Below are 27,514 nucleotides of genomic sequence, written 5' to 3'. Positions count from 1 at the left end.
AGGGTTCCTGTCTCCTAGCAACCGCCAGTGTGGGGGTGTGTCCCCTTGCCCCCGGGAGAGGCCACCTTCCCTGACTTGAACCTCTTGAGCACCATTAGGTCTGGGCCTTGGCTCCTAGGAGTCAGGAGGGGCTTCTGGGCCCCTAGGATGGGACCCAGGGCAGGGAGGCAGGTGTCCAGGGTCTGCCGTCCCCAGCTGCCCTGGCCACAGGGACCTCGGTCAGGCTCCCAAAGGGTGTGGAGGGAGGCCCTGGGCCAGGCCACTGTCTCCGTCGCTTTGCAGGGCGGGCAGGGGCTCCCGGACCCCGAGGGAGGCGGCGTCTCCTGACGGGTTGAGCTTGGATCCTGAGATGCAGGGTACGGTCACCCCTGGTGCCTCTGGCTGAGACAGCAGCTTCCAGTTTTTAAAAATATATTTTTATTGATTTCAGAGAGGAAGGGAGAGAGAGCGCAATGATGAGAGAGAATCACTGATCAGCTGCCTCCTGCAAGCCCCACAACCCGGGCATGTGCCCTGACTGGGAATTGAATTGTGACCTCCTGGGTCACAGGTCAATGCTCAACCACCGAGCCATGCTGGCCGGGCTTTAAAAAATTTGTTTTTCTTTCTTTTTTTTTTTTTTTTAGAGACAGGAGCTTCTGGATGGGGGTGCAGCCGAGGCCGCCTTCCCTCCCCCAGCTGGCCTGAGCAGCCCCAGGTGCGTGAGGGAGGCACACGCTGGAATTCCCCGGTCCTCAGTCCCTCCAGCTCCAGGCCCCGCCTGGCCACTGGCCACCTTCCCCTCTCACTTGCCCTGTGACAGTGGCCACCTATGGCCTCCCTGCCGGACCTCACCCTGCCACCCCTCCCCCGCAGCCAGGGATCCCAGCTCAGCTGCTTTCTGTGACTTCCCGTCGGTCTTAGCAGGAAGACCGAAGTCCGCTCAGCCTGGCGCCCACCCCCTCCCCAGCCTCCCCTAGGCCGCTCACCCCTCTGCCTCGGCCATTCTCTCACAGGCCCTCACTGGCCCCAGGGCCACTGCACGGACCATCCCGGCTGCTCACCTGGCTGACCCCCTGTCGTCTTGGGCTCCTCCCTGGGTTGCCCGCCTTAAGTCTACCCCTGCCCGGAGACCCTGAGGGTGGGCAGGGACTGTCTGCCTTGTTCAGTGCTTGACAGTGCGGGCAGAGGTGCCCAGGGCCTCGGTGGGTAGCGGGGCAGTGGGCATGAGCAGGATGGAGCCTCGGACCCCTGGAAGTGGGGTCTCCTCTCCCCTCCAGGCCAGAGCGGAGTCGGACCTCCACAGGGAACCCCCACCCCTGCAGGGAGAAAGGGGTGCCCTGAACACGGTGTGGAGGCTCTTGTGAGGAGGGGTCTTTGTGTGTGGAGGTGCCTGGCTTGTGTCCTGCCCCTTCCAGCTGGCAGAGGGGCTCAGGTTAGGGATGGCCACATGCACCTGAGGCCTGGGCTCTGGACAGGGCTGCTCAGTGGGCAGCGAGACGGGTAGGGCGGCATTCATCCCCGAGGCACAGGGCCATTGGGTTAGTGTGTGTCCCCCGAGTTCCTCCTGCCAGCCCGGCCCTGAACCAGTTCCTGCAGAGCCCTCTTCCTCCAGGGCCTTCCAGGCCCCTCACTGTGCCAATGGCTAGCTCCCGGCAGCGGCCGCACCCCCGGCACCCAGCCCAGGTCCGGGGCAGATCTGCTGGAGGGTCCGTTACTGTGGGAGTCGGGCCGGAAGACCCCTGTGGAACATGTCGTGACCCCCGGCAGCCGGGCGATCGCCAGTCCTGGGGGGCCCTGCTGGGTGGAGGGGAGGCGGTGCCTGGAGACCAGGAGCTCTTGGGGATGGCTCCCTGGAGGTGTGGCAGCAGGTGGGGCGAGGGCTGGCGACCGGGACGGCAGGAGGAGCCTCTGGGGGGGGGGGGGGGGCCTAGCCTGGTCCAAGCTCGGCCCGGCCCCGACCCTCCCCGAATGTGTGGTGGCGACCCGTGTGCCGGCGCGAGCGGCACACGCAGCCTCCGGCTGGGAGCGCTGGTTGCCTGGCTGCCCCACCCGCGAGTCGGGGGCGGGGAGGGCCCGGGCGTCGGCGGGGAGCAGCGCCCCCTGCGGCCGGCACGGAGCGGTGGGAGCGGCTCCGAGAGGGGACCCTCCCTGCGAAGGGGGAGCGCAGTCGGTGGGGCCCGGCTCCGGCCCCAGGCCGCGCCCGCCGCGCGTGGGGGCCTCGCCCTGGTTTGTGCAGGAGGTGGCCTCTCCCCGGGGATTCGGAGGAGCGCGCGGCGGCGCATGATGGGAGGGGACCGGGCGGCGACCTCAGGGGGCGCCCGGCACTCGGCGGGGCGCGGGCGGGCAGAGGGCGCCGGGCAGCGCGGGTCCCCGCTCGGCGAGATCGGCCGCCGAAGCGTCGGCGACGGAACCCCCGCGGCCTCGGCTTCCCGGGAGGCGCGCGCCGGACCGGGCGCTGGCAGGAGGCGCCCTCCGCCGCCTTTAAAGCTCCGGCGCCCCCGGCCCCCCGGCCCCACCCCGCGGCGCGGCCCCGCCCCCTCATGCATATGCAGGTGCGCGGGTGACGAATGGGCGAGCGAGCTGTCAGTCTCGTCCCGAACTTGTTGGCTGCGGGCGCTCAGAGCCGAGGCCGGGACCCGCTGCCGTCGCCGCCGCCGCCGCCGGGAGGGAGCCGGGCCGGGTCGAGCGCAGCCGCCTGCGAGCCCGAGCCCGCCGCTCCTGCGCGCTCGCCGCCGCCCAGGCCCGCGCGGCGCCGCCTCGACTCCGCCCGCCGCCGCCGCCGCCGCCGCCGCCGCTGCCGCTCGGAGGGCGCGCGGGCGCTGGGAGGCCGAGCTGGGCCGGACGCGCAGGGGTGGCGGCGGCGGCGCGCGGGGTCGAGGCGGCGATGCGGGAGCGGGGCCGGGGGCGCCTGCCCCGGCGGCTGCTGCTGCTGCTGGCGCTCTGCGTGCAGGTGAGCCGTGGGGTGCGGACGGGGCGCACCGGACGGTCCCTCGGGGCCGGGCGGCACCGCCTGTGGGCGCCGCGGCTCGGAAGCCCCGGGGCTGCGCGCGGAGGGCTCGCTGCGGGTGGGGGCGGGGCGCCGCTCGCGACCCCGGCCCGCGCCTCCCGCGCTCCCTCTGCCTTATTTTTAGGCGGCGCGGCCCATGGGCTATTTCGAGCTGCGGGTGAGCGCGCTGCGGAACGCGAACGGGGAGCTGCTGAGCGGCGCCTGCTGCGACGGCGACGGCCACGGCCGGACCGCGCGCGCGGGGGGCTGCGGCCACGACGAGTGCGACACGTACGTGCGCGTGTGCCTCAAGGAGTACCAGGCCAAGGTGACGCCCACGGGGCCCTGCAGCTACGGCCACGGAGCCACGCCCGTGCTGGGAGGCAACTCCTTCTACCTGCCGCCGGCGGGTGCCACGGGGGACCGGGTGCGTGCGCGAGCGCGGGCCGGCGGCGACCAGGACCCGGCCCTCGTCGTCATCCCCTTCCAGTTCGCCTGGCCGGTACGTGCGCCCCCACCCTGGGCCCCAACTCTCCCCTGCCGGCCCCCACCCTGCCCGCCGATCCTCCCGCACCTGCGGCCCCGGCCCCGCGTGCGGCCGCGCGCACCCAGACGGGGCGCGCCGGGCAGGGGGCGCCAGGCGGCGGGCAGATCCCCGGCGCGTGCTCCGTGGGGCCGGGTCCGCGCCCCACCACGTGGGCGCGCGGGGGTCTCGGCGGGGGTGGGGTGGCGGCGGCCCGCGTGCTCGGCGGCCCGCGGCGTGTGCCTGCGTCGTCCTGCGCGTGTCTGTCTGGGTGGGGAAGCGCCGCGAGGCGCCCTGGGGCCCGGCAGGCCGCGGAGGCATGTGCACCGCGCGTGCTGGGGCTGGTCTGGGGCAGGCCCCGGCGGAGCCGCCCTGGGCCCGCAGCCAGTCTGCGCTCGCCCTGCTGTTTCCTGGATGCCCCGGGATGGGGTGGGGATGGGGGGTTGGGGGCTGGGCTCAGGAGGGCTTGATTTGTGTGTGTAGGCTGCAGCCCCTGCTGCTGGCCCAGGGCCGCCCCCCACCACCACCACCTTCACCCCAGGGGAAGAAGTAGGGGCCCTGGAGCCGTGACTCTGTGGCCCCGTCTGTGGTGGCTTCTTGTTTTCGTTCTCTGGGTGGGGGCATGGAGGTTGGGCTGGAGCCCTGGACCTGGGTGCACCAGGAGGGATGTGGGCTGCCCCGGGCCATGGTGCACGAGAGGACCGGGGCTCTCTGACGGGGTGTGGGTGGCCAGGCCAGGCCTCCAGGTGGCTGATGTGTTCTGTTTCAGAACCAAGGCCTGGGCTGGCACCCAAGGGTCCCTGTGCTGCAGTGCTGGACCTGGGTGGGGCAGGATCCCAGTGCGCAGGGTCAGCAGCCGCTGGGGTGGGCCTGGGAGTGGGGAGTCGCTGGAGCGGGGCTCCAGGCTGTGATCGAGGGGCCCAGTCTTCTGACCCAGGACTTTCCACTGGACCAGCTGTCTGGAAGCACCAGGAATGTGCCCACCTGGTGCCCCAGTGGGCGCTGGGAGTCGAGGCCAGGCCCGTCGAGGTTGGGCTTGTAGGCTGCCCCCCAAGAGTCCTGTGCTGGCATTTTCCTCCAACCTCCGGCCAGGCAGCCTCCCCCTTCTGGCCGCCCACCTGGTAGGGAGGCTGTCCCTGGCGCCCCCGGCCACGGTCCTGCCCCTTTGAGCACGGCTGACTCTGGGTTTGCCTTTGACCGCAGGGCCTCAGGAGAATGGCCCCTGAGATGGATAGCAGGGGCAGGCCGGGAGGGCCCTGGAGGGCCTGGGAGGGCCCGGGGCAGTTCCGATAAGCCCGCCCTCTCGCCCCCACATCGGCGCAGCAGGCAGGTCTGAGCAGGGCCGCAGCCTGTCATCTGCACTTGGGGCCCAGCCAGGGCGGCTTCGGATCGCTACCTGAGGATGTGTTTTCTGCCTGAGTTGGCAGCCGTGGCGCGGGGGCAGGGAGGCCTCAGAGGAATGCGGCGGGCCAGCACGTGTCCCTCGTGGCTTTTGGGCCCACCGGCCGGCCAGGCCTGTGATGGGACGGGCAGGCCCTCGGCTCCCAGGGAGCCCTGGGTGCTGGGCTCTGGGTCTCAGGCAGGTCCCCTCTTCCCGCTCGCAGCTAGTCCCCCCCCCCCCCCATGTCCCAGGAGGGGCCGAGTGGCCGGCCCCAGTGGGGGAGCAGGGCCATGGGGCAGTGCGCGTTGGGGCCCTCCTGCCTCCCCTCCCAGCACAGTGTGGCTGCCACCCTGGGCGTGGAGCGGGTGGTGATGCCAGCGCCCCGGTATTTCCGCTCCGCGGCCACGGGGCCTCAGCTCGCGGCGGGTCCCGCTCTGTCCTGTGAGCTGGGGCATGTCTGGCACCCGGGGCACCCCCGGGGGCGCGTTGCTGTGACTGCAGGAAGCGGAGGATGTGCCTGGGCCCGGCCTTGGGGGCTTCGGCTGGAGCCAGCGTGGACTTTCGGGGTCCCTGGGGTAGGAACATGAGGAGGGCCTTGGATGGCTGGAGGTGGAACGTGGGCCCCCAAGGAATCCGGGGAGCCGCCCCCAGGGCCCCTGCCAGTCCCCCAGGCTGGTCCGGTGACTGGGTGTCTGCTGGCTGCACCGTGGTTCCAGGTGGGCCTCAGGCTCAGTTTCCAAGAGGCTGGGCCGGGGCCGGGATGTGGGAGGTGGAGGCAGCCTAGGTGTGAGGACGCCCCTGCTCTCCTGACCCCACCCCACAGGTGCCCCTCCTGCACTGGCCTCCCAGAGGTCGGGGCCACCCGTTGCCCAGAGCTGGGCTGTGGCTGGCAGGTGGAGGCGGTGTGTGCATGTGTGTGCACGTATGTGTGCACATGTGTGTGCACAGGCTCCCCGGGGCTGGCAGGGCCGATGGGTGGTGGACTCAGAGGCGTTGGCTGATGGAGGTACAAGGTGGCAGCCAGGCCCCACCGAGTGGGAGTGAGGGGACTGTCTGCTGCCTGGCTGGAGGCTGTGCCCGCCCACCTGGGCACAGCTGCGGGTCGCTTGTGGCAGGCAAAACTGAGAGGTAGGGACTGCGGAGGTGGGCATAGGCCCCCTGCGTGTTATGGGGGGCCTGGGGCTGACCCTGTTTCTGACAGCGCAGCCAACCTGAGGCCCTCAGACACGGCAGCTTTGGGGACCCCCAGCCCCGCTCCCCACCTGCCTCGTCTCTTCCCTCCCCTTCTGGCTGCCCAGCAAGAGGTCGGAGTCCCTAGGGGGCCATCGCGTGCTCAGGGGTGTGTGTGTGGGCGGGTGGCCTGTCAGAGCCACGTGTCCCAGATGGGAGGTCTGGGGGGATGAGGTCCAGGGTCCGGCCACATGGCATTCAGTTATCCAGGGGCTTGGCAGCTGCACGAGCCCCCAGCCCACTGGCCAGGCCGAGGCCTGCGCCCCGCACCTGTGCTGCCCTCGGTGGAGACAGCATCCTCCTCCCTGTGCTCCCTGCCCCCCAGGGAGCCGGGGGCTGGGGCTGGTGGAGCCCTGGCTCCCTCCTCACCCCACTCCGCCCCACTCCCCTCCTGGGGCCTGTGTATACCCCGGGCCCCTGCTTCCCTCCTACGCCTTCCCACCAGGAGTCCTGCTTGCGTGGGGCTTGGCCAAGTGGGGCCACTGGGTGGGCTTGGAAACGGCCGGGGCTTTGTCCCTTGCCCTGAGGGTTGGGGAGCCAGGCTGCAGCGGACAGGGCAGAGGTCCCTGCAGTGTTGAGGCCGGGGCTTCGTGGAAGGGACTGTGGCTCTCAGGGACCGTCTCAGGCTCTGGGGGGCAGATTGGGTCAATAAGAGGGTTCTTGGGGAGCCAGGTCAGGGCCTGAGGTGGAAGATGGTGATGGGGAGACAAGTATCTCTAATCTCCAGGCCCAAGCCAGGGTCCTCACCCCCAGACTTCTCCATCTCTAAGGTCCCAGGTGAGCCAGGGTCCCCATCTCTCAGATCCTAGGTGAGCAGGGTATCCATCCTGAAAACTCAGGTGAGCCAGGTCCCCATCCTCCTCCCCAGGTGAGCAGGGTCCCCATCCTCCTCCCCAGGTGAGCAGGGTGTGACTAGGATCAGCCAGTCTTGGCGGCAGCCGTCTCACAAGGCCTGTCGGCAGAGGTCCTGGGGGACCTGGGCTGCTGGCCCTCTTCGCACAGGGCCCTGGGGGTGGGGTGGGTGGGACCCCGGCTGGTCTCTGGTGTGGAGTGTGGGCCTGTGGTCCATCCCTCCTGCCATCTCTCAGGTCCCACGCCTTGTGGGAGGCGCCCCTCCTCCTCCCCTCCCCTCCTTCCCCCTCCCCCTCCCCCCCTCCTCTCCCCTCCCCCCTCCCCCTCCCTCTCGGTGACAATGGCGGCAGAGGCCCAGGCCTCTCCAAGCTCGGGTTTCAGGAAATGTATCTGTGCTTGGAGCTCCTGGCACCACCGACACCAGCTCCGCTCTGTGGGGGGCCGGATGGCCGATGGGGACGGTGCAGGAACCAAGCCAGGCTGGGGCGTGGGCCTGGGCAGTGGGCTGACGGCGTGCTCTTGCTGGGCCTTCCCCGTGTAGGATGCCCTGGCCTGTGGGGTGGGGCACAGGTACGGGGAGTCCTGAGCCCTGGGGTGGGGTGTGTGCACCTGGTCCTGTGTCCGGTGCCATTTCCACGTCTTTGGGCTGCTGCCCCGTCATTGTCTGACGGTCAGATGAAGGGTTTGGACCTGGCCTTGGGGGTCAGGGTCGGGAGGAGGCAATGGACGGTGGGGTGAGGGTCTGCCCGTGCAGTGCGGGCGAGTCCTGGCGGGCTTGCTGTAGGAGGAGCTGTAGCCCAGCCTTTGGGGACTAAGGCCAGGGCCCCCCAAACCTGGGGGGAGCACCAGGGTCCCTCTGCCTGCTTGCTAGGCCCCCTGCCCCACCCAGCCCGTCCTGGGACGACGGGCCCCCTCGAGCCCTGCCCAGGCCCGTGGACTCTGTGGGCTGACAGCCCTGCCCTGCGGCCGGAGGCAGAAGCGCAGGGATGACAGGCCGCCGCCGCCGAGGGGAAACTGAGTCCTGGGAGCCGCCCGGGGGAGGAGCGGGCCCAGCACGGCGGGCGGCTCAGATTCTCGGGGTGGCTTCCTGCTGTGCAGGTGCAGGAGCCCAGCTGGCGGGCGGCGGCCCTGAGGGCGGGCGGGCGCACGTCCCTGCGGGAGCAGGTAACCGGAGCCCGGGCTCCAAGAAGGTGGCGGTAACCCTACCTGAGCGAGTGGCGTGGGGTTTCCTGGGAGCCGGGAGGAGCTCCCTGCACGCCGGTGCCCAGGTGGGGAGGCGGCAGCCGCTCTGAGGGCGGGCGGCCCGGCCCGGCCTCCTGCTCTGCGGTGGGCTGGCCGGTAGTGGCCACAGGCCCCCTGGCCCGGCCCCCTGCTCCCAGCAGTGCCCACCCTGGTGGTCGCAGGCCCCCGCAGCCGCTCACTCTGCTCTGTGTTGGCACCAACGTTGGCTCTGGCATGGCAGTCTGGCCCCGTGTCCCTGCTGCGCTCCCTCGCCCTCTGCAGCCCTGGTCCCAGCGGAAACTGTGGGCCCTGCCCTGACACCCCCCGCCCCCCCCCGAGCCCCTCTGGCTCACTGTCCACTGGGGCAGAGGCTGTGGTCCCCGTGCAGAGCGACCCTTCTGCAGGCTCCATGCGGGAAGGAGGGGAGCGAGGGAGGGAGGAGGAACAAGTGGGTGAGTGAGTGAGTGAACGAATGAATGAACGAATAAGTGAAACCAGCGAAGCTTGGAAGGAGCTGGGCTCCAGCTGCCACCAGGAGTGGGATGGCCGGGGAAGCGGCCTGAGGGTGGCATCCGTGCCAGGGAGGGCTCTGTGTGTGCACAGGGCTGTGGACGGACCTGCTGGGCTGGCTGTGAGGAGGGCAGGAGCTGGGTGAGCCCCGAGAGGGCTCCCCATATGAGGAGGTGCGGACAGAGCGGGTCTATGGGCGCCTGGGGATGGGGGTGTGCGGGCCCTTGTGCTGAGGCGGCCCTTGGAGGAGGTGGGCAGGCTGGGCCCGGCTTCCTCTGGAGGAGGGTGGGGGCGGGGAATGGTTCTAACGGAGATTCAAGAGGTGGGACGCGTCTGGGGACTTCCATGTGGCCGCGGTGGCAGGAAGTGGCCTAGAGGGCAGATGAGGGCTCCCAGTTTCAGCCCATGCTTTCTGGGTGGGTGCAGGCCCCAGGGGCAGCCGGTGGGTGTGAGGTCCTGGGGATCATCGGGGGTCCCGGGACAGCGCTGGTGGTGATGGGGCTCAGGGCAGGAGCAGGGGTGCGAATGAGGGAAGGAGGGCCAGCGTCTTGTGGGGGGAGGAGAGGGTCCCCAAGGGCCAGCCTTGGGCGCCCAGAGGCAGTGGGTGTGGTTGGTTGTGGCAGATGCCCATGGCAGGGAGGGGGACCAGGTGGGGTGGTGCTGGGCCTGGGGGTCTGCAGGAGGCTGCTGAATGGTGGGAGCAGCCTGGGAGTTGGTGGGAGCAGCCTGGGAGATGGTGGGAGCAGCCTGGGAGGTGGTGGGAGCAGCCTGGGTGGTGGGAGCAGCCTGGGAGGTGGGAGCAGCCTGGGTGGTGGGAGCAGCCTGGGTGGTGGGAGCAGCCTGGGAGGTGGTGGGAGCAGCCTGGGTGGTGGGAGCAGCCTGGGAGGTGGTGGGAGCAGCCTGGGAGGTGGTGGGAGCAGCCTGGGTGGTGGGAGCAGCCTGGGTGGTGGGAGCAGCCTGGGAGGTGGTGGGAGCAGCCTGGGTGGTGGGAGCAGCCTGGGAGGTGGGAGCAGCCTGGGTGGTGGGAGCAGCCTGGGTGGTGGGAGCAGCCTGGGTGGTGGTGGGAGCAGCCTGGGAGGTGGGAGCAGCCTGGGTGGTGGGAGCAGCCTGGGAGGTGGTGGGAGCAGCCTGGGAGGTGGTGGGAGCAGCCTGGGTGGTGGGAGCAGCCTGGGAGGTGGTGGGAGCAGCCTGGGAGGTGGTGGGAACGGCCCAGGAGGTGGGAGCAGCCTGGATGGTGGGAGCAGCCTGGGTGGTGGGAGCGGCCTGGGTGGGCCTGGGTCCTTGGCGGTGGATGGGTCCCCAGCACAGCCAGACTGCAGGGTAGGGGATGGGAGGAGTCTGGCCTCTGCACTGCAGGGTCCCCTTGGGTGGCCTGTGGCCCCCCAGCCTGGGTGGCTCCAGGGTCTGGTGGGGCCGAGTGGTATGGATGGGGAACCACAGAGGTAGCCCGGGGGAGGCCAAGTCCCGCCCTCCTGGGAGGCTTGTGCCTGTGAGTGACAAGGCTCTGGTTACCCCTGCAGAGGGGCGGGTCCAGGGGTGGCGCAGTGCTGTCACCCCATGACATAGCCGGGGGCGTGAGGACCAGATGGTCCTGGGAGTGGGTGGGGCGGTGACCATGGCTGAGCTGCACCAGGGCTCCCTGGGCTGCCTTCTCCCGCCGGTGCAGCCCCGGCCCTCACTGCCTGGTCGTCTTGGTGAGGCCGCGGCGGTGGGCTGCTCACTGTGAGCCTGCCCTGGCCTGGGAGGGGCGGCCCGGAGCTGGGGCCCCGCGTCCTGGCCGGGGCCCCCGGGGACCCCTCGGGTGGGCTGGCGGCAGGACCTCAGCTTCCTCCTGAGCAGTGCTCGGCCCCTCCCATCCCAGGCCCCGGTGGGGGTGGGGGCCCTGTTTCCGCTGCTCCAGCCCCTGCTCCCTGCTGCCCGGCCGAGGGAGCCAGGACCCTCGGCCCCTTAGCCTGCATCTGGGAGCAGCCGCCCTCCTGCCCGCGGTGGCCTGTGGTCGGCTGAGATGTGGGGGGGGGGGGGGTTCCAGCAAGGGCGCTGGGCGGGGGTCCTCGTGGGTGGGAAGCCCTGACAGACCCCGAGGGCGGAGTTGGGCTCAGGCGAGGGGGTGGCAGGGCAGATCCGCGTTCGCACAGCGCAGGCCGAGGGCGGGGCTGGGTCCCTGACTGCTCCTCCTGTGTCCGTAGCGCTCCTTCACCCTCATCGTGGAGGCCTGGGACTGGGACAACCAGACCACCCCGGATGGTGAGTTCCCGCCGCCAGGCCATGGGCAGGGTGGGAGGTGGCAGCGCCGCCCGCAGGGGCGACCCCCCAGCTGCAGAGGTGGGTGTGGCCAGGCCCTCGCCCTCCGTGGCGGGGAGGAGGCCCCGGTGCCAGGAGGCGCTCCTACCCACGGACTCGGAGCCCTGTGTCCCTTTTCACCCGGCTGCCAGGAGCCCTGCCACGGTGGTGACCGCAGACATGTGCACGCGCTGCCCCCTCCCCCCCGGTGTCACCGGTGTTCTCCTGGTGGGTGGTGTTCTGGGGGCCGTGTCAGTGGCATAGAGGAGGGGGGCGCCCCGGGAGGCTCTCTAGCTCTGTGGCCCCCTCTCTGCCTATCTGACCTGGAACAGGGGGCCCGGTGGCCCTCTCCCCGAGACGCCCCGAGTGGGCTGGCCTGTGCTTGTCCTGCGGGGCCCTGTGTGCAGGGCAGAGCGGTTTCTCCCAGGCAGATGGGAAGCACCACGGGCAGCAGCAGCAGCTGCACATGCAAAGGCCCTGGGGCCAGCGGGAGCGGATGTGTTCAGGGAGCAGCCCCAGCCCTGCCTGGCAGAGGGGAGGCGGTGAGGTCACGGGGCCGGAGGCAGGTCATGGAGGCGTTGAGCCCCATCCCAAGCCAATCAGAAGCATAGGGGATGGTCCCACGGTCCCTGTGCCCGTGGTTGCCGCTCATGCCTCCCCCTGCCCCCTGTGCAGTGGTTGGTTTGGGGCGAGGCCCAGCTGTCCGGTGCTGGGTTGGAGAGAAGGCGCTTTCAGATGGGCAATAGATGCCTGGCCAGCGTGGTCAGTGCTTGAGCGTCGACCTACGAATCAGGAGGTCACAGTTCAATTCCCACTCAGGGCACAGGCCCGGGTTGCGGGCTCAATCCCCAGTGTGGGGTGTGCAGGAGGCAGCCAATCAATGATTTCTTTAATCATTGTCTCTCTCTCCCTCTCCCTTCCTCTCTGAAATCAATAAAAATGCATTTTAGAGAAAGATGGGCGGCAGGGTGTGCCTGCAGTGGGGCTGAGCCCCAGCGATCGCAGGGGCCAGGGGTGGACCCCTGCTGGGTCGGGGCAGTGGCATAGGAGGGGCCGTCAGCGTGGGCACAGGTGGGGGCGCCCCCACCTTCCTGCCCCGTCTGCATTGGGGGTGGAGCAGGAGCCGGTGTGGCCCGACTGACTCTGCGCCCCCCCAAGAGGAGCTGCTGATCGAGCGGGTGTCGCACGCGGGCATGGTCAACCCCGAGGACCGCTGGGAGAGCCTGCGCTTCAGCGGCCACGTGGCGCAGCTGGAGCTGCAGGTGCGCGTGCGCTGCGCCGAGCACTACTACAGCCCCACCTGCAACAAGTTCTGCCGGCCCCGCAACGACTTCTTCGGCCACCACACCTGCGACCAGTACGGCAACAAGGCCTGCATGGACGGCTGGATGGGCCCGGAGTGCAAGGAAGGTGCGGGTGCCGCGGAGGGGCGGGGCGGGCAGGGCCAGGGGGTGCCGGGAGGGGAGGGGCGGGGCGGGGCGGGCAGGGCCAGGGGGTGCCGGGAGGGGAGGGGAGGGGCGGGGGGGCTGGCGGTGGCCCCGCACTGCCGCTGCCACAGGCTCTCTGCCCTTTCTGTTGCAGCCGTGTGTAAACAAGGCTGCAACCTGCTCCACGGGGGCTGCTCCGTGCCCGGGGAGTGCAGGTGAGTGCCGACCTGCCCCTTCACCCCGTCTGGATTCGCACTCCTGCCTCAGCAGAGGGTGGGGGGCGCCTACTGTGCACAGGGCCGTGCTGGGCATCGGGATGTGGGCCCTGCCCCTGGGCAGCTGACAGTGCAGGGGAGACGCTGTCAGAGCCTGGGGTGTGGAGGGCCTGCAGGGACAGCGTGGCAGGGACAGCGTGGCAGGGGCGGGAGGGTGGCAGGGCCATTCCATGTAGTGTGGCCAGGGCAGTCCTGTCCGAGGGCGCAGGCCTGGAGACCGGAGCCACCTGAGGATGGGGGTCCCCAGCACAGGAGAAGCGGGGGGCCTGGGGTTGGAGCTCCTGGGTGGGGGCCAGGGCCGGGGCTGCAACCACAGGCAGGACCCGCGGGAAGAGCGGCCGCTGGAGGCTCAGAGCTGGGCCAGGGGCAGGGAAGGACCCCGGCCGTTGCAGGAAGAGACGGTGGGAGGCCACTGCAGGGCCGGGGCCGGGGCCGGGGTGACCCAGCAGGAGGGCGAGGGGGGCGGCTCCTGCAGATATGGCGGGTGGATTTGATGTTGGGGTGAGAGGAGGAGTGGGAGGTCAAGGAGGACCCCCACTTCCCAGCCTTGGCCGAGCGTTGGAGCTGCCATGAATGAGGCGGGAGGAGTCGGGCGCAGGAGCGGGGGAGACAGATCTGGGGCATGTCTCCAAAGCAGCCCCTCAGGTTTCCGTCGTGGGGTGGCTTATGGGGGGCAGTCCTGGCCCGCGACACACATGGGCGCTGTGCAGGCTGTGGGAAGCCCTGGCCGGGACACGCATGGGCGCTGTGCAGGCCGTGGACAGCCCTGGCCGGGACACACATGGGCGCTGTGCAGGCCGTGGACAGTCCTGGGCGGGGACACGCATGGGCGCTGTGCAGGCCGTGGACAGTCCTGGGCGGGGACACGCATGGGCGCTGTGCAGGCCGTGGACAGTCCTGGCTGGGACACGCATGGGCGCTGTGCAGGCCGTGGACAGCCCTGGCTGGGACACGCATGGGCGCTGTGCAGGCCGTGGACACTCCTGGGCGGGGACACGCATGGGCGCTGTGCAGGCCGTGGACAGTCCTGGCTGGGACACGCATGGGCGCTGTGCAGGCCGTGGACAGTCCTGGGCAGGGACACGCATGGGCGCTGTGCGGGCCGTGGACAGTCCTGGGCGGGACACGCATGGGCGCTGTGCAGGCCGTGGACAGCCCTGGCTGGGACATGCATGGGCGCTGTGCAGGCCGTGGACAGCCCTGGCTGGGACACGCATGGGCGCTGTGCAGGCCGTGGACAGCCCTGGCTGGGACACGCATGGGCGCTGTGCAGGCCGTGGACAGCCCTGGCGGGGACACGCATGGGCGCTGTGCGGGCCGTGGACAGGCCGGGCGGGGGCACGCATGGGCGCTGTGCGGGCCGTGGACAGTCCTGGCGGGGACACGCATGGGCGCTGTGCGGGCCGTGGACAGTCCTGGGCGGGGACACGCATGGGCGCTGTGCAGGCCGTGGGAAGCCCTGGCCGGGACACGCATGGGCGCTGTGCAGGCCGTGGACAGCCCTGGCCGGGACACTCATGGGCGCTGTGCAGGCCGTGGACAGTCCTGGCTGGGACACGCATGGGCGCTGTGCGGGCCGTGGACAGTCCTGGGCGGGACACACATGGGCGCTGTGCAGGCCGTGGACAGCCCTGGCGGGGACACGCATGGGCGCTGTGCTGGCCGTGGACAGTCCTGGCTGGGACACGCATGGGCGCTGTGCAGGCCGTGGACAGCCCTGGGCGGGACACACATGGGCGCTGTGCAGGCCGTGGACAGCCCTGGCCGGGACACACATGGGCGCTGTGCAGGCCGTGGGAAGCCCTGGCTGGGACACGCATGGGCGCTGTGCAGGCCGTGGACAGCCCTGGGCGGGACACACATGGGCGCTGTGCAGGCCGTGGACAGCCCTGGGCGGGACACACATGGGCGCTGTGCAGGCCGTGGGAAGCCCTGGCTGGGACACGCATGGGCGCTGTGCAGGCCGTGGACAGCCCTGGCCGGGACACGCATGGGCGCTGTGCAGGCCGTGGACAGCCCTGGCCGGGACACGCATGGGCGCTGTGCAGGCCGGGGACAGCCCTGGCCGGGACACGCATGGGCGCTGTGGCAGGCCGTGGACAGCCCTGGGCGGGACACGCATGGGCGCTGTGCAGGCCGTGGGAAGCCCTGGGCGGGGACACGCATGGGCGCTGTGCAGGCCGTGGACAGTCCTGGCTGGGACACGCATGGGCGCTGTGCAGGCCGTGGACAGCCCTGGGCGGGGACACGCATGGGCGCTGTGCAGGCCGTGGCCAGCCCTGGCTGGGACACGCATGGGCGCTGTGCAGGCCGTGGACAGCCCTGGCTGGGACACGCATGGGCGCTGTGCGGGCCGTGGACAGCCCTGGCGGGGACACGCATGGGCGCTGTGCGGGCCGTGGACAGTCCTGGCTGGGACATGCATGGGCGCTGTGCAGGCCGTGGACAGTCCTGGGCGGGGACACGCATGGGCGCTGTGGCAGGCCGTGGACAGTCCTGGGCGGGGACACGCATGGGCGCTGTGCAGGCCGTGGACAGCCCTGGCTGGGACACGCATGGGCGCTGTGCGGGCCGTGGACAGCCCTGGCTGGGACACGCATGGGCGCTGTGCGGGCCGTGGACAGCCCTGGCGGGGACACGCATGGGCGCTGTGCGGGCCGTGGACAGCCCTGGCGGGGACACGCATGGGCGCTGTGCAGGCCGTGGACAGTCCTGGGCGGGGACACGCATGGGCGCTGTGGCAGGCGGTGGACAGCCCTGGGCGGGGGCGGATGGCGAGGAGGCAGAGAGCCGCCCGGGCCTCCTGCGGAAGGTGTGCCGCGGGGAGAAGCCATGGCCAGGGCGGCTGGGAGCACGGGGTCCTTCGGCCAGGTGTGGACATGGGGGTCCTGAAGGGGCGGGGGATGGTGGGAGAGACCCTAGTGAGGGGGCGGGGAGCAGTGGGGGGCAGTTTGTGGTGCGGAGAAGCAGTAGGGGGCAGTGCGAGGGCCCCGGCCAGGGTGTGAGCAGCGAGGGAGGCCGGGTGCCCTGGGAGCCGGCGGGCCAGGCAGGGCTGTCGCCCTCGGGAGGGGCTGCAGGCGGCAGTGGCGCTCTGCCCGGCCTGGAATCCCCTGCGTCCCCAGCCCTCCTTGCGGGTGGGTTTGCCTCCCTGTGTGTTTTTCAGACGAGAACACTGAGCCCAGAGACGTTAAGTAACTTCCCTAGCGTCACACAGGAATGAGTTTGGACAGGAGGGCAGGTTTGGGAGCCAGGAAGGGCGGGTGGTGACCCCGCTGCTTGTCGTGTGGTGACTCTGGCCCCAGGGAAGGGCAGGGTAGGGCTTCCCCCAGCCGGCCCCTCACTGCAGGATTTCAGACACGTCCCGTGTGCCTCAAGGTGCGGGGACACTGCAGGGGCGAGAGGGCACCTGGTGGGGGCCTAGCCCAGGCGGGTCCATGTCCCAGGTGGGAGGGGGTGAGGCTGTCCGGCTGTCCAGGGCGAGGCCTGCCTGCTGACTGTGGTGGCCGGGAGCCTGGGTTCTCTGGGTCCCAGCCTGCACACCCTGCTCAGCCCCGCCCTGTCCGTGCACAGCCTCGATGCCCAGTGCTGTGGCCTGGGTGGCTGGCCGTGACCGAGGGGCGAGCGGGGAGGAAGGTGGGAGGGAGCTGGTCTGCCCCACCCTCCCTGCTGACGTGGGCTGTGCAGGAAGCTGTGGGGCGGGACTCCTGGGGACAGGGGCCTGAAGGGCTGCATGGGGGTAGGTGAGCCCCCACCCACCCTACAGCCTGTGGGTGAGGCCCAGCTGCCGGTGGCTCAGGTTTCAGCGAGGACACCCCCACCGGATGCTGCGGAGATGGCCCTGCCTTCCTGCCGCCTCCTCCCTGGCCCCTGGAGCCCTGGGCAGGGAAGCTGGGCGGGGGGGGGGGGGGGCCTTCGGAGGCCGTCCCACCCAGGGCTCCGCACGCCCGGGGACCCGCCCAAGCCCGGGCACCTGGAGGGTTCGGGTGGGGGTGCGCGGCCCACACCACATGACCCCTCTGGGCACCCGGTCTGGGTGGTGGCGCCCCTCTCACCGGCCTCAGCCTCCCTGTCCCTGTGCCCCCAGGGCGGGCAGTGTCCCCTCTGGATGGCCGCGGGCTGGGGGCAGCCCAGGAAGGGCCGTGGCTCCTTCCTTGTCCAAAAATAAATTCACGTGGCGGTGCCGGCATGGGAGTGACACGGCTGATGTCACTCCTGCCCGCAGGCCCTTAGGTTCTGGGAAGGGGCCCCGGGGTCCTGGTCAGGGCCTGGAGGGCCTCGGGGCGTCTGACGGCTGTGTCCCGGTCAGACCAGTGCTGGGCCCGGGGCAGGGCGGGGCGGCCTGGTGAGGCTACACGCCGGCCGGTTCCTCCCGCGTGCTGGCTGCCTGCCCTCCGCCTGCACCTTCCCAGAGGGGATGCCGCCCACAGCAGGGCAGGGCCAGGCCTGGGGTCGTGGCCTTGGCGCCAGAGGTCCCTCTGTGACGTCGGCCAGGGAGCAGGTGGCTTCCTGGGTCAGGCCTGAGTCTGGCCCCTGGACGGCCAGGGGGCCTGGCACCCCCTGTGAGCTGGACCCTCCGTGGGGCTCTGTTGGGAGAGAAATGACTGCCCTTGGGTTCCAGGCGAGGTCGCGAGCTGTGCCCCGAGCACACAGCTGGGGCCGGCAGGAGCCCTGGTCCACTGGCCCGCGAGGCCGGGTGCCCTGTGGGGTGCGGCTGAGTCGGCGCTCGTTCCCGGGGTCCCGGCCGGGCTTCCCTTCCCGGCGCCTGCTCTTGGGGCCCCGCTCAGGGGTAGGTCCCAGAATAGCTCGGGCAGGAGTGACTGGACAGCTGCGCCCACTGTCCTGGCCAGTGGCCGGGAGCGCCTGGGACGGGGCTGCTGGCGGCTGTCACCCCCGCTGGCCCCGGGCCTGCTCCAGATCAGAGGCCGGATGCCAGCCCTGGCGGTGGCCCCTGTGACCACCTGGGTCCCTGCGCCACCCACAGCAGCCACCGCTCCTGGGCCACCCCACCCACCGGGCCCCGGGCCCCTTGGACTCCCCCAGGTGCAGCTACGGCTGGCAGGGGCGGTTCTGCGACGAGTGCGTCCCGTACCCCGGCTGCGTGCACGGCAGCTGCGTGGAGCCCTGGCAGTGCAACTGCGAGACCAACTGGGGCGGCCTGCTCTGCAACAAAGGTGGCGGCGGGTGGGTGGTGGGTGGGCAGGGTGGCGGGCAGGGCAGTGGGCGGCGGGCGGTGGGCAGGCCTGGGGCTCGCCGTGGCCGGGAGGGTGCAGAGCCAGGGGCGCCTGCTCTGAGTGCCCACCCTGCTCCCCAGACCTGAACTACTGCGGCAGCCACCACCCCTGCACCAACGGGGGCACGTGCATCAACGCGGAGCCGGACCAGTACCACTGCGTCTGCCCTGCCGGCTACTCGGGCAAGAACTGCGAGCGGGGTAGGTGGGCTCGGCCTGGCCCGGCCGGCGCTCCGGAGCCCGTGAGGCCCAGCGCTCCGGCCTCCTCCTGCCCTGGACACACCTGTACCCCGCCCTGGAGCCTGGGGGTTTGAGGGGAGCCCTGTGGAAAGGTGGGGCCCTGGGCCGTCACGCCCACCGCCCACCGCCGCCTCCGGTTCCCAATGCAGCTGAGCACGCCTGCGCCTCCAACCCCTGTGCCAACGGGGGCTCCTGCCACGAGGTGCCCTCTGGCTTCGAGTGCCGCTGCCCGTCCGGCTGGAGTGGACCCACCTGCGCGCTGGGTGAGTGCCCGCGGGAGGCTGCTGGGGGCTGCAGCTGGCGCCTGAGGGGTGTGGACGGGGCACTCGGGGGAGGGGCTGTGGCTGCCACGTCCATCCATGTGGCTGTGGGCTTTGCGGCCAGGGGAGCAGGACAGGAAGCCCCGGGCACTCGGCCCTCCTCCCCACGGGACCCCCGCCCCGGGCCTGCCTCCCGCGCCGCCCACACGCCCGCCCGCCCCGTCCCTCCGCAGACATCGACGAGTGCGCCTCCAACCCGTGCGCAGCGGGCGGCACCTGCGTGGACCAGGTGGACGGCTTCGAGTGCCTCTGCCCCCAGCAGTGGGTGGGGGCCACCTGCCGGCTGGGTAAGGCCGCGGGGCACGCGTGTGCACGGACCGCGGGCTGTGCGTTCGGCTGCTGGTGCTGCTGTGGCTGCTGGTGCTGCTGTGGCTGCGGGGGGCAGGCTCGGGGGCGGCGGGGCCAGGCCCCATGGCGCCCTCTTGTCTCGTCCGCAGACGCCAATGAGTGTGAAGGGAAGCCGTGCCTTAACGCTTTTTCTTGCAAAAACCTGATTGGTGGCTATTACTGTGATTGCATCCCGGGCTGGAAGGGGAGCGACTGCCACATCAGTCAGTACGGGTGGCAGGGCCGGCGGGGGGGGCGGGCGGCTCCCGGGCCCCCCGTGACCGCTCCTCTGTCCCCCAGACATCGACGACTGCCGAGGGCAGTGTCAGCACGGCGGCACCTGCAAGGTAAGGGGTGGCCGCGGCCCTGCCCCCGGGGAGGCGTGGGGGGCGGTGCCCGCGGGAGCTCACCCTGCCGCCCCGCCCAGGACCTGGTGAACGGCTACCAGTGCGTGTGCCCGCGGGGCTTCGGCGGCCGGCACTGCGAGCTCGCGCTGGACGAGTGCGCCAGCAGCCCCTGCCGCAGCGGCTTCTGCGAGGACCTGGTGGACGGCTTCCGCTGCCACTGCCCCCCCGGCTTCTCGGGGCTGCTCTGCGAGGTGCGTGCGGGGGACGCCTGCCCTTCCAGCCCCGTGCTGCCCTGCCCGCCCCCCGGGGTCCGGACAGGCTGCTGTGAGGACCGACCCCACAGTGTCCGGGGCTCAGTCCTAGACGGAGCCCCAGGCCCCACAGTCCAGGTTGCCTGGCAGGGTGGAGCGGGGGGGAAGAGCGAAGGGTCCCTGCTGGTCATGCCAAGCCCTGGCACACGCCCCGTATGCCCCGCACTGCCTGGCAGGTGAGTGGCTGTGACGAGGTGGAGCATGTGGGCCGCCCGAGAGAGGGGGGCCCTGGGATGGGGTGCAGGTGCCCGAGTGTGAGGGGCTGCAGGTGCCGAGCGCGGTCCTGGGGGGGCGGGATGCTCTCCAGACGGGTGGCTTATGCCTACCTCCCTCTGACCTGCCCTGGCCTTGGGGCTGCAGATGCACAGGGCAGGGCTCCTGGCCAGCAGGCCTCCTGGGCCCGTGGTAGGGGCCCCCCGGGGCTCCGTGTGGCGAAGACCCACAGACCGGCTTCAGGCAGCAGGCCTGTGGAAGGTCAGAAGCGGCCTTCCTGCCGGCAGGAGGGGCGAAGGCCGGATGCCGCCCAAGGCAGAGGAAGCGGCTGCCGCGAGCGCGGTGGCGGGAGGGGCCTGGCGGCCCAGGTGTTTCCGTCCAGCGAGTGGCCTGGACGTCTCGGGTGGGAGGCCCTGAGGCTCTGGCTGCGGAGGCCAGGTGTCCAGGCCGAGTGGACGCCACACCGGCGTCCCGTACCAGGGGCTGCGCCCTCACGCTGCCCCTCCCCGCAGGTGGATGTCGACTTCTGCGACCCGAGCCCCTGCCAGAACGGCGCCCGCTGCTACAACCTGGAGGGTGACTACTACTGCGCCTGCCCCGACGACGTGGGTGGCAAGAACTGCTCTGTGCCCAGGGAGCCTTGCCCTAGCGGGGCCTGCAGAGGTGGGGCGGGGCCTGCAGAGGCAGGGAGGTGGGGCGGGGCCTGCAGAGACAGGGTGGGGACTGCAGGGCTGGGTCTGCTGACCTCTTCCCCTTTGCTGCAGTGATTGACAGCTGCGGGTTCGAGGCAGGAGTGGCCGGCGGGGCCCCCACCAGCGTGTGCGGCCCCCATGGGCACTGCGTCAGCCAACCCGGGGGCAACTTCTCCTGCGTCTGCGACAGTGGCTTCACGGGCACCTACTGCCATGAGAGTGAGTGGCCGTGGCGGTGGCCGGGGGCCGGGTGGGGGGCGGCCAGCCGGGCCCTGCTCACGCCTGCCTCCCGCAGACATCGACGACTGCCTGGGCCAGCCCTGCCGCAACGGGGGCACGTGCATCGACGAGGTGGCCGCCTTCCGCTGCTTCTGCCCCAGCGGCTGGGAGGGCGAGCTCTGTGACACCAGTGAGTGGGTCTCCAGGCTCCCCCGCGCCCCCCCCCCCGCCCCCACACACCCGGGGGCCCACCAGGAGCTCAGGCCTGGGCCTGGCATCCGTTCCCCCCCTCTCTGTCTCTCCCGCCCGCTCCTGGGCCTCTGTCCCAGGCAGCTCTCCCTGAATGCCGGTGACCCCCTGTTGACCGGCGTCCTCGCCCCCAGATCCCAACGACTGCCTCCCCGATCCCTGCCACAGCCGCGGCCGCTGCTACGACCTGGTCAACGACTTCTACTGCGCGTGCAACGACGGCTGGAAGGGCAAGACCTGCCACTCGCGTGAGTGCCTGCCCGGCCCCCGTCCTGCGGGCCCTGCTCGCTGCGAGGCGTGCCCGCTGAGCAGCCCTGTGCCCGCAGGCGAGTTCCAGTGCGACGCCTACACCTGCAGCAACGGCGGCACCTGCTACGACAGCGGCGACACCTTCCGCTGCGCCTGCCCGCCCGGCTGGAAGGGCAGCACCTGCAACCTCGGTGAGGGGCCGGGCGCCGGGGCCGGGCACGGGCTGCCCTGCGATGGGCAGGCGGGCGGCCCCGTTCCCGGCTCGCTCTGCCCCGGCTGGGTGGGGGCGGTGTGGGCCTCTGTCTGCCCAGGGCTGGATGGAGAGGACCCCCTCTGTGCCCTTCAGCCAGGAACAACAGCTGCCTGCCCAACCCCTGCCTGAACGGGGGCACCTGCGTGGGCAGCGGGGACTCCTTCTCCTGCATCTGCCGCGACGGCTGGGAGGGCCGCACCTGCACACACAGTGAGCTCGGGGTCAGGGCGTCGGGGGAGGCATGGGGGTGGGGCCTGTGGGGGGGGCTCCCTGGGCCTGCCCCCTCCTGCCCCTGCCCACGCACGTGCCCACTGCACTGTCCACCAAAGCACAGTCGTACCCCAAGACCTGCTGCGCTCCCCTGACCCCCAGCTCTGCAGCCTCATTCCCCTCCCTGGGTGTCCTGGCCTCCATGGACCTGCCAACCCCTCAGCCTGCAGCCAGGCTCCTGCCCGTGCCACCCGCCCACTCCCGCTGCAGGCACCGCCCAGGCCCAGCCCCCTGCGGCTGTTCAGGTCACCCTCCGAGGCCACCGCTGCCCCTCACCCCCAGCCACCCGCACACGTGGCCAGCATGGGCTGTGGTGCCCGGGCCGCCACGCCCAGCGAGAGGGGCTCTGGTGGCAGATGCCTCACCCACCTCCTTTCTCTTTTCTCGAATGCAGATACCAACGATTGCAACCCGCTGCCCTGGTGAGTGGCAGCCCTGGGGGCCGGCGGACCTGGTGCTGGTCCTGCCCGGGGGCTCCCTGAGACCTGCCCTCTCTCCGCAGCTACAATGGCGGCGTCTGCGTCGATGGCGTCAACTGGTTCCGCTGCGAGTGCGCTCCTGGCTTCGCGGGCCCCGACTGCCGCATCAGTGAGGCGCCGGGCGGGCGGGGCTCGGGTTCGGGTGTCTGGAGTCGGGGGTCCCCAGAGTCCACACACCCTGGAGGACAGTGTGGACACAGCCCCCTCCTGCCTCGCGCCAGGCCTCAGTGTCCCCACTGGTCTGTGCCCTGCCGACACCCCCCTTTGCTCTGGGGCTGCCTGGGGAGGGGCTTGACCAGTGGTTGCCAACCTTTTTGTGGCCACGCCCCACCTAAGCACCTCTAAAATCCTGGTGCCCCCCCCCCCCCGTGACACAGAATCCTTATTATTCAAACAGTGAACTGTTCACGTGGAGGAAGCCAGAGGGGCCAGGAACTTGGTCTAAACAAGCTTCCACAGAGCACAGCACCCATGAAAGAGAGAAATAAAAGGGCGAAAGGATAGTTAAGTCCCGAGGAAGAAATCACTGAGAAACCGTTAAAAAATATATGAAATGATGTGAAAAAATAGCAAATAAAGCTTCAGAACATAATAGAAAACTGAAATGCGTGAATATGTCACAACGTGTGTTTACATGCTGCAGATGAGGCCCCTACAACCGTGGTCGGCAAACCGCGGCTCCTGAGCCACACGCGGCTCTTTGGCCCCTTGAGTGTGGCTCTTCCACAAAATACCACGTGTGGTCGCGCACGTACAGTGCGATTGAAACTTCGTGGCCCGTGCGCGGAAGTCGGCATTTTGTGGAAGAGCCACACTCAAGGGGCCAAAGAGCTGCATGTGGCTTGTGAGCCGCAGCTTGCCGGCCACGGCCCTAAAACCACAAGAAACGCAGAAGGTTCACTGTTAACAGCTCGTTCTCGAATGGCCCCCTTAGAATCACAGTGCCCCCCTCTGGGGCGTGTGCCCCGTTGGGACCCGCTGGGCTAGGTCCTGGCTGGCTGAGGGGCTGGTCTCCTGGCTCCGGGAGTGGAGGGAGCGGAGGGGCCAGTGCCCATGAGGCCTCGGGCTGTGACGGTGACAGTGCAGGCCCAGCTCAGAGACCCCTGGGCACCTGGAGGCCGTGCTGACCTGGGACTGCTCCCCGGACTGGCACGGGCGCCGTCCTCCTGTCTCTGAGCAGCCGCTTCTCCGCAGACATTGACGAGTGCCAGTCCTCACCCTGCGCCTACGGGGCCACGTGTGTGGACGAGATCAACGGCTACCGCTGCAGCTGCCCGCCCGGCCGCGCTGGCCCGCGGTGCCAGGAGGGTAGGCGGGGAGCATGGAGGGGGTGGGGGCTGTGCCAAGCAGGAGCCAGGGCAGGACCTGGTCTCTGCGGTCAGTGCCACCGCCGACCCGCCTCCTCTCCCCGCAGTGATCGTGTTGGGCAGGTCCTGCTGGTCCCAGGGGGTGCCCTTCCCACACGGGAGCTCCTGGGTGGAGGACTGCAACAGCTGCCGCTGCCTGGATGGCCGCCGGGACTGCAGCAAGGTGCCAGGGGCCCCTGCCCCCTGAGCGAGCCTCCCTGCCCTGCCCGGGTCTGACGTCCTGGTGCCCAAGGGGCTCCGTCCTTTGTCCGTGACCCCGATCCCCTGGGAGACCCAGGAGCTGCTGCCGGGGGGTCGGGGAGGACGAACCAAGTCCACCCCCCCTGCTGAACGTCCAGGAAGGAGGGCCCCCTGGCACGACCAGGCCCCTTTCCTCGCTGTGCAGTTGGAGAAACTGAGTCCAGTGCTGCTCAGGCTCCAGCAGCCCCAGGCCTGCATGCTGCTGGTCCCTCCCACGGGGCCTCCCTGCCTGGCGGGGTCCTTGCTGGAGCTGGGCTCAGCCCCGGAGCCCTGGGTGGTGGGTGGGCACGGCCCTGGGACTTGCTGACCCCGAGCCTGTCTGTCTGTCTGTCTCCCGCTGTGGCTTCTGTGGTCCTCGTCTGCTGTGCCCGGCCCAGGTGTGGTGCGGACGGAAGCCTTGCCTGCTGGCCAGCCGGCCCAACACTCTGAGTGCCCAGTGCCCCCCGGGCCAGCAGTGTGGGGAGAGGGCCCCGGGACAGTGCCTGCAGCCGCCCTGTGCGGCCTGGGGGGAGTGTGGCCCCGAGGAGCCCCTGCTGCCCAGCACCCCCTGCGTGCCGCGCTCCGGGCACCTGGACAACAACTGCGCCCGCCTCACACTGCGCTTCGACCGCGACCAGGTGCCCCAGGTGAGCTGTCCTGGCGGCACCCCCCCACCCCGAGTGTTTGCAGGCCCCGGACACATCTGCTTCTCGGAGTGGCCACTCGGATGGCGGGGACCGCTCCCGGCTGCCCTCCACGCTGCCCTTGGCTCCGCCCCTGTGGGGCCAGTGGGGCCGGTGGCTTCTGTGGCTGCTCAGGGAGCCTGGCCTCATGGGATCAGATGAGGGAGGGCGTGGAGCCCTGTGTGCCCTGTGGGGGGCAGGGAGCCAGGAACGGCCCAGCCAGGTGCCTGCCGATCCGTCGTCCCAGGGGCCTGGACTCCGGGGGGCCGGGGGCCGTTGATCGGGGCCCCTCAGCCTCCCGGGGGGCCAGGGCCAGCCTGCAGCTGGCAGGCAGTCCGGTGGCTGGGTGCTCAGAGCCCATGAGGAGGGGCTCAGAGTGGGGAGGCCCCGCCCCTCAGGCCTGCAGGTGCTGCTTCTGCCAGGATGGACCCTGAGGGTGGATGGGGGCTGTGTCCTCGGTGGGACTCAGGTCTGGTGCAGGAAACAGCTCCCCACTGACCCCCTGTGTCCCCACTGGCCCCAGCCGGGCTGCGGGGCATGTCCTGCCAGGCGCCTTGCGTGGCGGCTGGGGGATGCGCGGGCTGCTCATGTGCTGCCGTCTCTGCCCAGGGCACCACGGTGGGCGCCATCTGCTCGGGGATTCGTGCCCTGCCGGCCACGCGGGCAGTGGCCCGGGACCGCCTCCTTGTGCTGCTGTGTGACCGGCCGTCCACGGAGGCCAGCGCCGTGGAGGTGGCCATGGTGAGTGTGGGCGGGCGGGCGGGCGGCCACTCTCTTGGGGTCCTGCTCTGTATGGGCTTCTGGGAGGTGCTGGGGTGCAGGGCCCAGGTCCGGCCGGTCCCCAGGTAGTTGAAGGCAGAGGGACTGACCCAGAGGTGGGAGTCCACCCCACTGCAGTGGATGGAGCTGGGGTGCTCTGTCCGGGGCTGGGGGAGCCCGGGCCTGGGGAGAGGGGTGTTGGCGTGCCCGGGTGAGAGGAGAGGCAGGGGAGCAAGGCCGGGAGTCGGGCCCGTTCACTGGGCAGTGCATTCAGGCAGGCCAGAGGCTAGGCCAGGCAGAGGTGGGGCCCGGGGGCAGGTGTGCAGATCTGAGAGGACAGAGAGGCCCAGGGAGATGGTGATGGCTGCGGGGCCCGTGGGAAGGGCGGTCAGCCAGACCCACCTCTCTGAGCTGCCTGCAGCCCTGGTGCAGGGCAGCGCCCGCGTGAGCACGGCGGCCGGAGGGCTGTGCGCTGGGCCGGAGCCTCGGCCTTCCTCCGTCCCCGCGCTGGGGTGGGGGCCGGCCTCCAGGCGGCAGGTACCTCAGCGTGTCTCTGCCGCAGTCCTTCAGCCCTGCCTGGGACCTGCCCGACAGCAGCCTGATCCAGAGCACCGCACACGCCATCGTGGCCGCCATCACGCAGCGCGGGAACAGCTCGCTGCTGCTGGCTGTCACCGAGGTCAAGGTGGAGACCGTGGTCATGGGCGGCTCCTCCACAGGTGAGCGGGTGGGGCCGGGGAGCTGTGGGCCAGGCTGGGCCAGGGCCGGGATGGGGAGGGGCTGGAGCTGGGCTGGAGCTGGGGTTGGGGCTGGAGCTGGGGTTGCGGTTGGGGTTGGAGCTGGGGTTGGGGTTGGGGCTGGGCCTGGAGCTGGGGTTGGGGCTGGGGTTGGGCTGGGGTGGGCCTGGAGCTGGAGTTGGGGCTGGAGCTGGGGCTGGGGCTGGGGCTGGGCCTGGAGCTGGGGTTGGGGATGGGGTTGGGCTGGGCTGGGCCTGGAGCTGGAGTTGGGGCTGGAGCTGGGGTTGGGGTTGGGGCTGGAGCTGGGGTTGGGGTTGGGGCTGGGGCTGGGGCTGGGGCTGGGCCTGGAGCTGGGGCTGGGGTTGGGGCTGGGGTTGGAGCTGGGTTGGGGCTGGGGTTGGGCTGGGCTGGGCCTGGAGCTGGGGTTGCGGTTGGGGCTGAGCTGAGCCCCGGCCGGAAACCCCCTCCGCCGCCCGCAGGGGTGCTGGTGCCCGTGCTGTGCGGCGTGTTCAGCGTGCTGTGTCTGGCCTGCGTGGCCATCTGCGTGTGGTGGACGCGCAAGCGAAGGAAAGAGCGGGAGCGGAGCCGGCTGCCGCGGGAGGAGAGCGCCAACAATCAGTGGGCCCCGCTCAACCCCATCCGCAACCCCATCGAGCGGCCGGGCGGCCACAAGGACGTGCTGTACCAGTGCAAGAACTTCACGCCCCCGCCGCGCAGGGCGGCCGAGGCGCTGCCGGGGCCCGCGGGCCGGGGCGGCGGCGGGGAGGACGAGGACGAGGAGGAGCCAGGCCGCAGCGAGGAGGACTCCCTGGAGGCGGAGAAGTTCCTCCCCCACAAACTCACCAAAGAGCCGGGGCGCTCGCCCGGGAGGCCGGCCCGCTGGGCGCCGGGCCCCAAGGTGGACAACCGGGCGGCCAGGAGCGTCAACGAGGCCCGCCGAGCCGGCCAGGACTAGGCGCCACCGTGGCCGGACCGGGACCCAGCCCCGTGCCAGGCGCCACCCACCGCCGACCAGGAGGCTGAGGCTGTGTGCATAGTTTCTTTATTTTGTGTAAAAAAACCACCAAAAACCAAAAACAAATGTTTATTTTCTACGTTCCTTTGACCTTGTATAAATTATTCAGTGACTGGCAGGTGGAAAACAAGGGTGTCTTCTCGGGTAGTGGCTATTTTTGTACGTTTCCGCATGTCGCGTCCGCAGTGTGGCAGGAGAGGGTGTCATGTTCTCCCCAAACTTTGTCCCCAGAGGTGGCGCCCCGTTTACAGGATCTTCCCTTTTATTCCTCACGTGGGGGTCTCCGTGGCTCCAGGCCACAGCGCCGGCGGGACCCGTGGCCCATGGTGTTCAGGGGACCCGTGGCTGTTGGTGGGACCACCCGTGGCTGACCGCGTGGCCGTGGCTGACCACATGACCGTGGCTGTCGGTGGCGATGGCGTGGCCCGAGGCCACGGCAGCCCCTCCAGGCTCACAGCCATTCCCTCTGCCCCCATCCTCACTCGCTCCTGCCGGAACACGCCCTAGAGGTCTCCACTGTGCGTTCTGAAGTGCCCTTCCTGACGGCCCTTCTCCAGGGACGGGCAGTATTGAACTTGTGACAAGTGCCTTCACACCCCCTCGCCGCTGTCCACGCTGCTGTGGGCACAGGACACCGCCCACCAGCCCCGGCCCTCCCCCACCCCCCC

General features: G+C 70.6%; 1 protein-coding gene across 4 annotated transcripts in view; it reads left to right on the top strand.

Moving 5' to 3' along the window:
* Nucleotides 1–26,990, top strand: part of JAG2 (jagged canonical Notch ligand 2) — a 28,429-nt gene extending 1,439 nt beyond the window's left edge. Inside the window, exons 2-27 of one of the 4 annotated variants that reach the window (XM_036306392.1) lie at nt 627–697; nt 3,114–3,470; nt 10,872–10,929; nt 12,124–12,375; nt 12,547–12,607; nt 17,708–17,838; nt 17,979–18,098; nt 18,287–18,400; nt 18,631–18,744; nt 18,895–19,008; nt 19,085–19,131; nt 19,212–19,382; nt 20,168–20,318; nt 20,420–20,566; nt 20,643–20,756; nt 20,950–21,063; nt 21,142–21,255; nt 21,411–21,527; nt 21,982–22,009; nt 22,090–22,175; nt 23,261–23,374; nt 23,481–23,596; nt 24,051–24,299; nt 24,945–25,076; nt 25,657–25,813; nt 26,311–26,990. In XM_036306392.1, the coding sequence (XP_036162285.1) occupies nt 3,126–3,470; nt 10,872–10,929; nt 12,124–12,375; nt 12,547–12,607; nt 17,708–17,838; nt 17,979–18,098; nt 18,287–18,400; nt 18,631–18,744; nt 18,895–19,008; nt 19,085–19,131; nt 19,212–19,382; nt 20,168–20,318; nt 20,420–20,566; nt 20,643–20,756; nt 20,950–21,063; nt 21,142–21,255; nt 21,411–21,527; nt 21,982–22,009; nt 22,090–22,175; nt 23,261–23,374; nt 23,481–23,596; nt 24,051–24,299; nt 24,945–25,076; nt 25,657–25,813; nt 26,311–26,786 (3,642 nt within the window). In that variant the 5' untranslated portion in view covers nt 627–697; nt 3,114–3,125 and the 3' untranslated portion in view covers nt 26,787–26,990. Of the gene's footprint in view, nt 1–626; nt 698–2,760; nt 2,933–3,113; nt 3,471–10,871; nt 10,930–12,123; nt 12,376–12,546; nt 12,608–17,707; nt 17,839–17,978; nt 18,099–18,286; nt 18,401–18,630; nt 18,745–18,894; nt 19,009–19,084; nt 19,132–19,211; nt 19,383–20,167; nt 20,319–20,419; nt 20,567–20,642; nt 20,757–20,949; nt 21,064–21,141; nt 21,256–21,410; nt 21,528–21,981; nt 22,010–22,089; nt 22,176–23,260; nt 23,375–23,480; nt 23,597–24,050; nt 24,300–24,944; nt 25,077–25,656; nt 25,814–26,310 lie in introns of those variants that run through there. The other 3 variants (XM_036306391.1, XM_036306394.1, XM_036306393.1) reach the window with 3 other exon arrangements.
* The last annotated feature ends 524 nt before the right edge of the window (nt 26,991–27,514 follow it).

This window comes from Myotis myotis, unplaced genomic scaffold (genome assembly GCF_014108235.1).
Source record: "Myotis myotis isolate mMyoMyo1 unplaced genomic scaffold, mMyoMyo1.p scaffold_m19_p_41, whole genome shotgun sequence".
Taxonomy (NCBI): Eukaryota; Metazoa; Chordata; class Mammalia; order Chiroptera; family Vespertilionidae; genus Myotis; species Myotis myotis.
The sequence above is the reverse complement of the archived record's forward strand: the minus strand, read 5'-3'. Positions and strand labels throughout refer to the sequence as shown.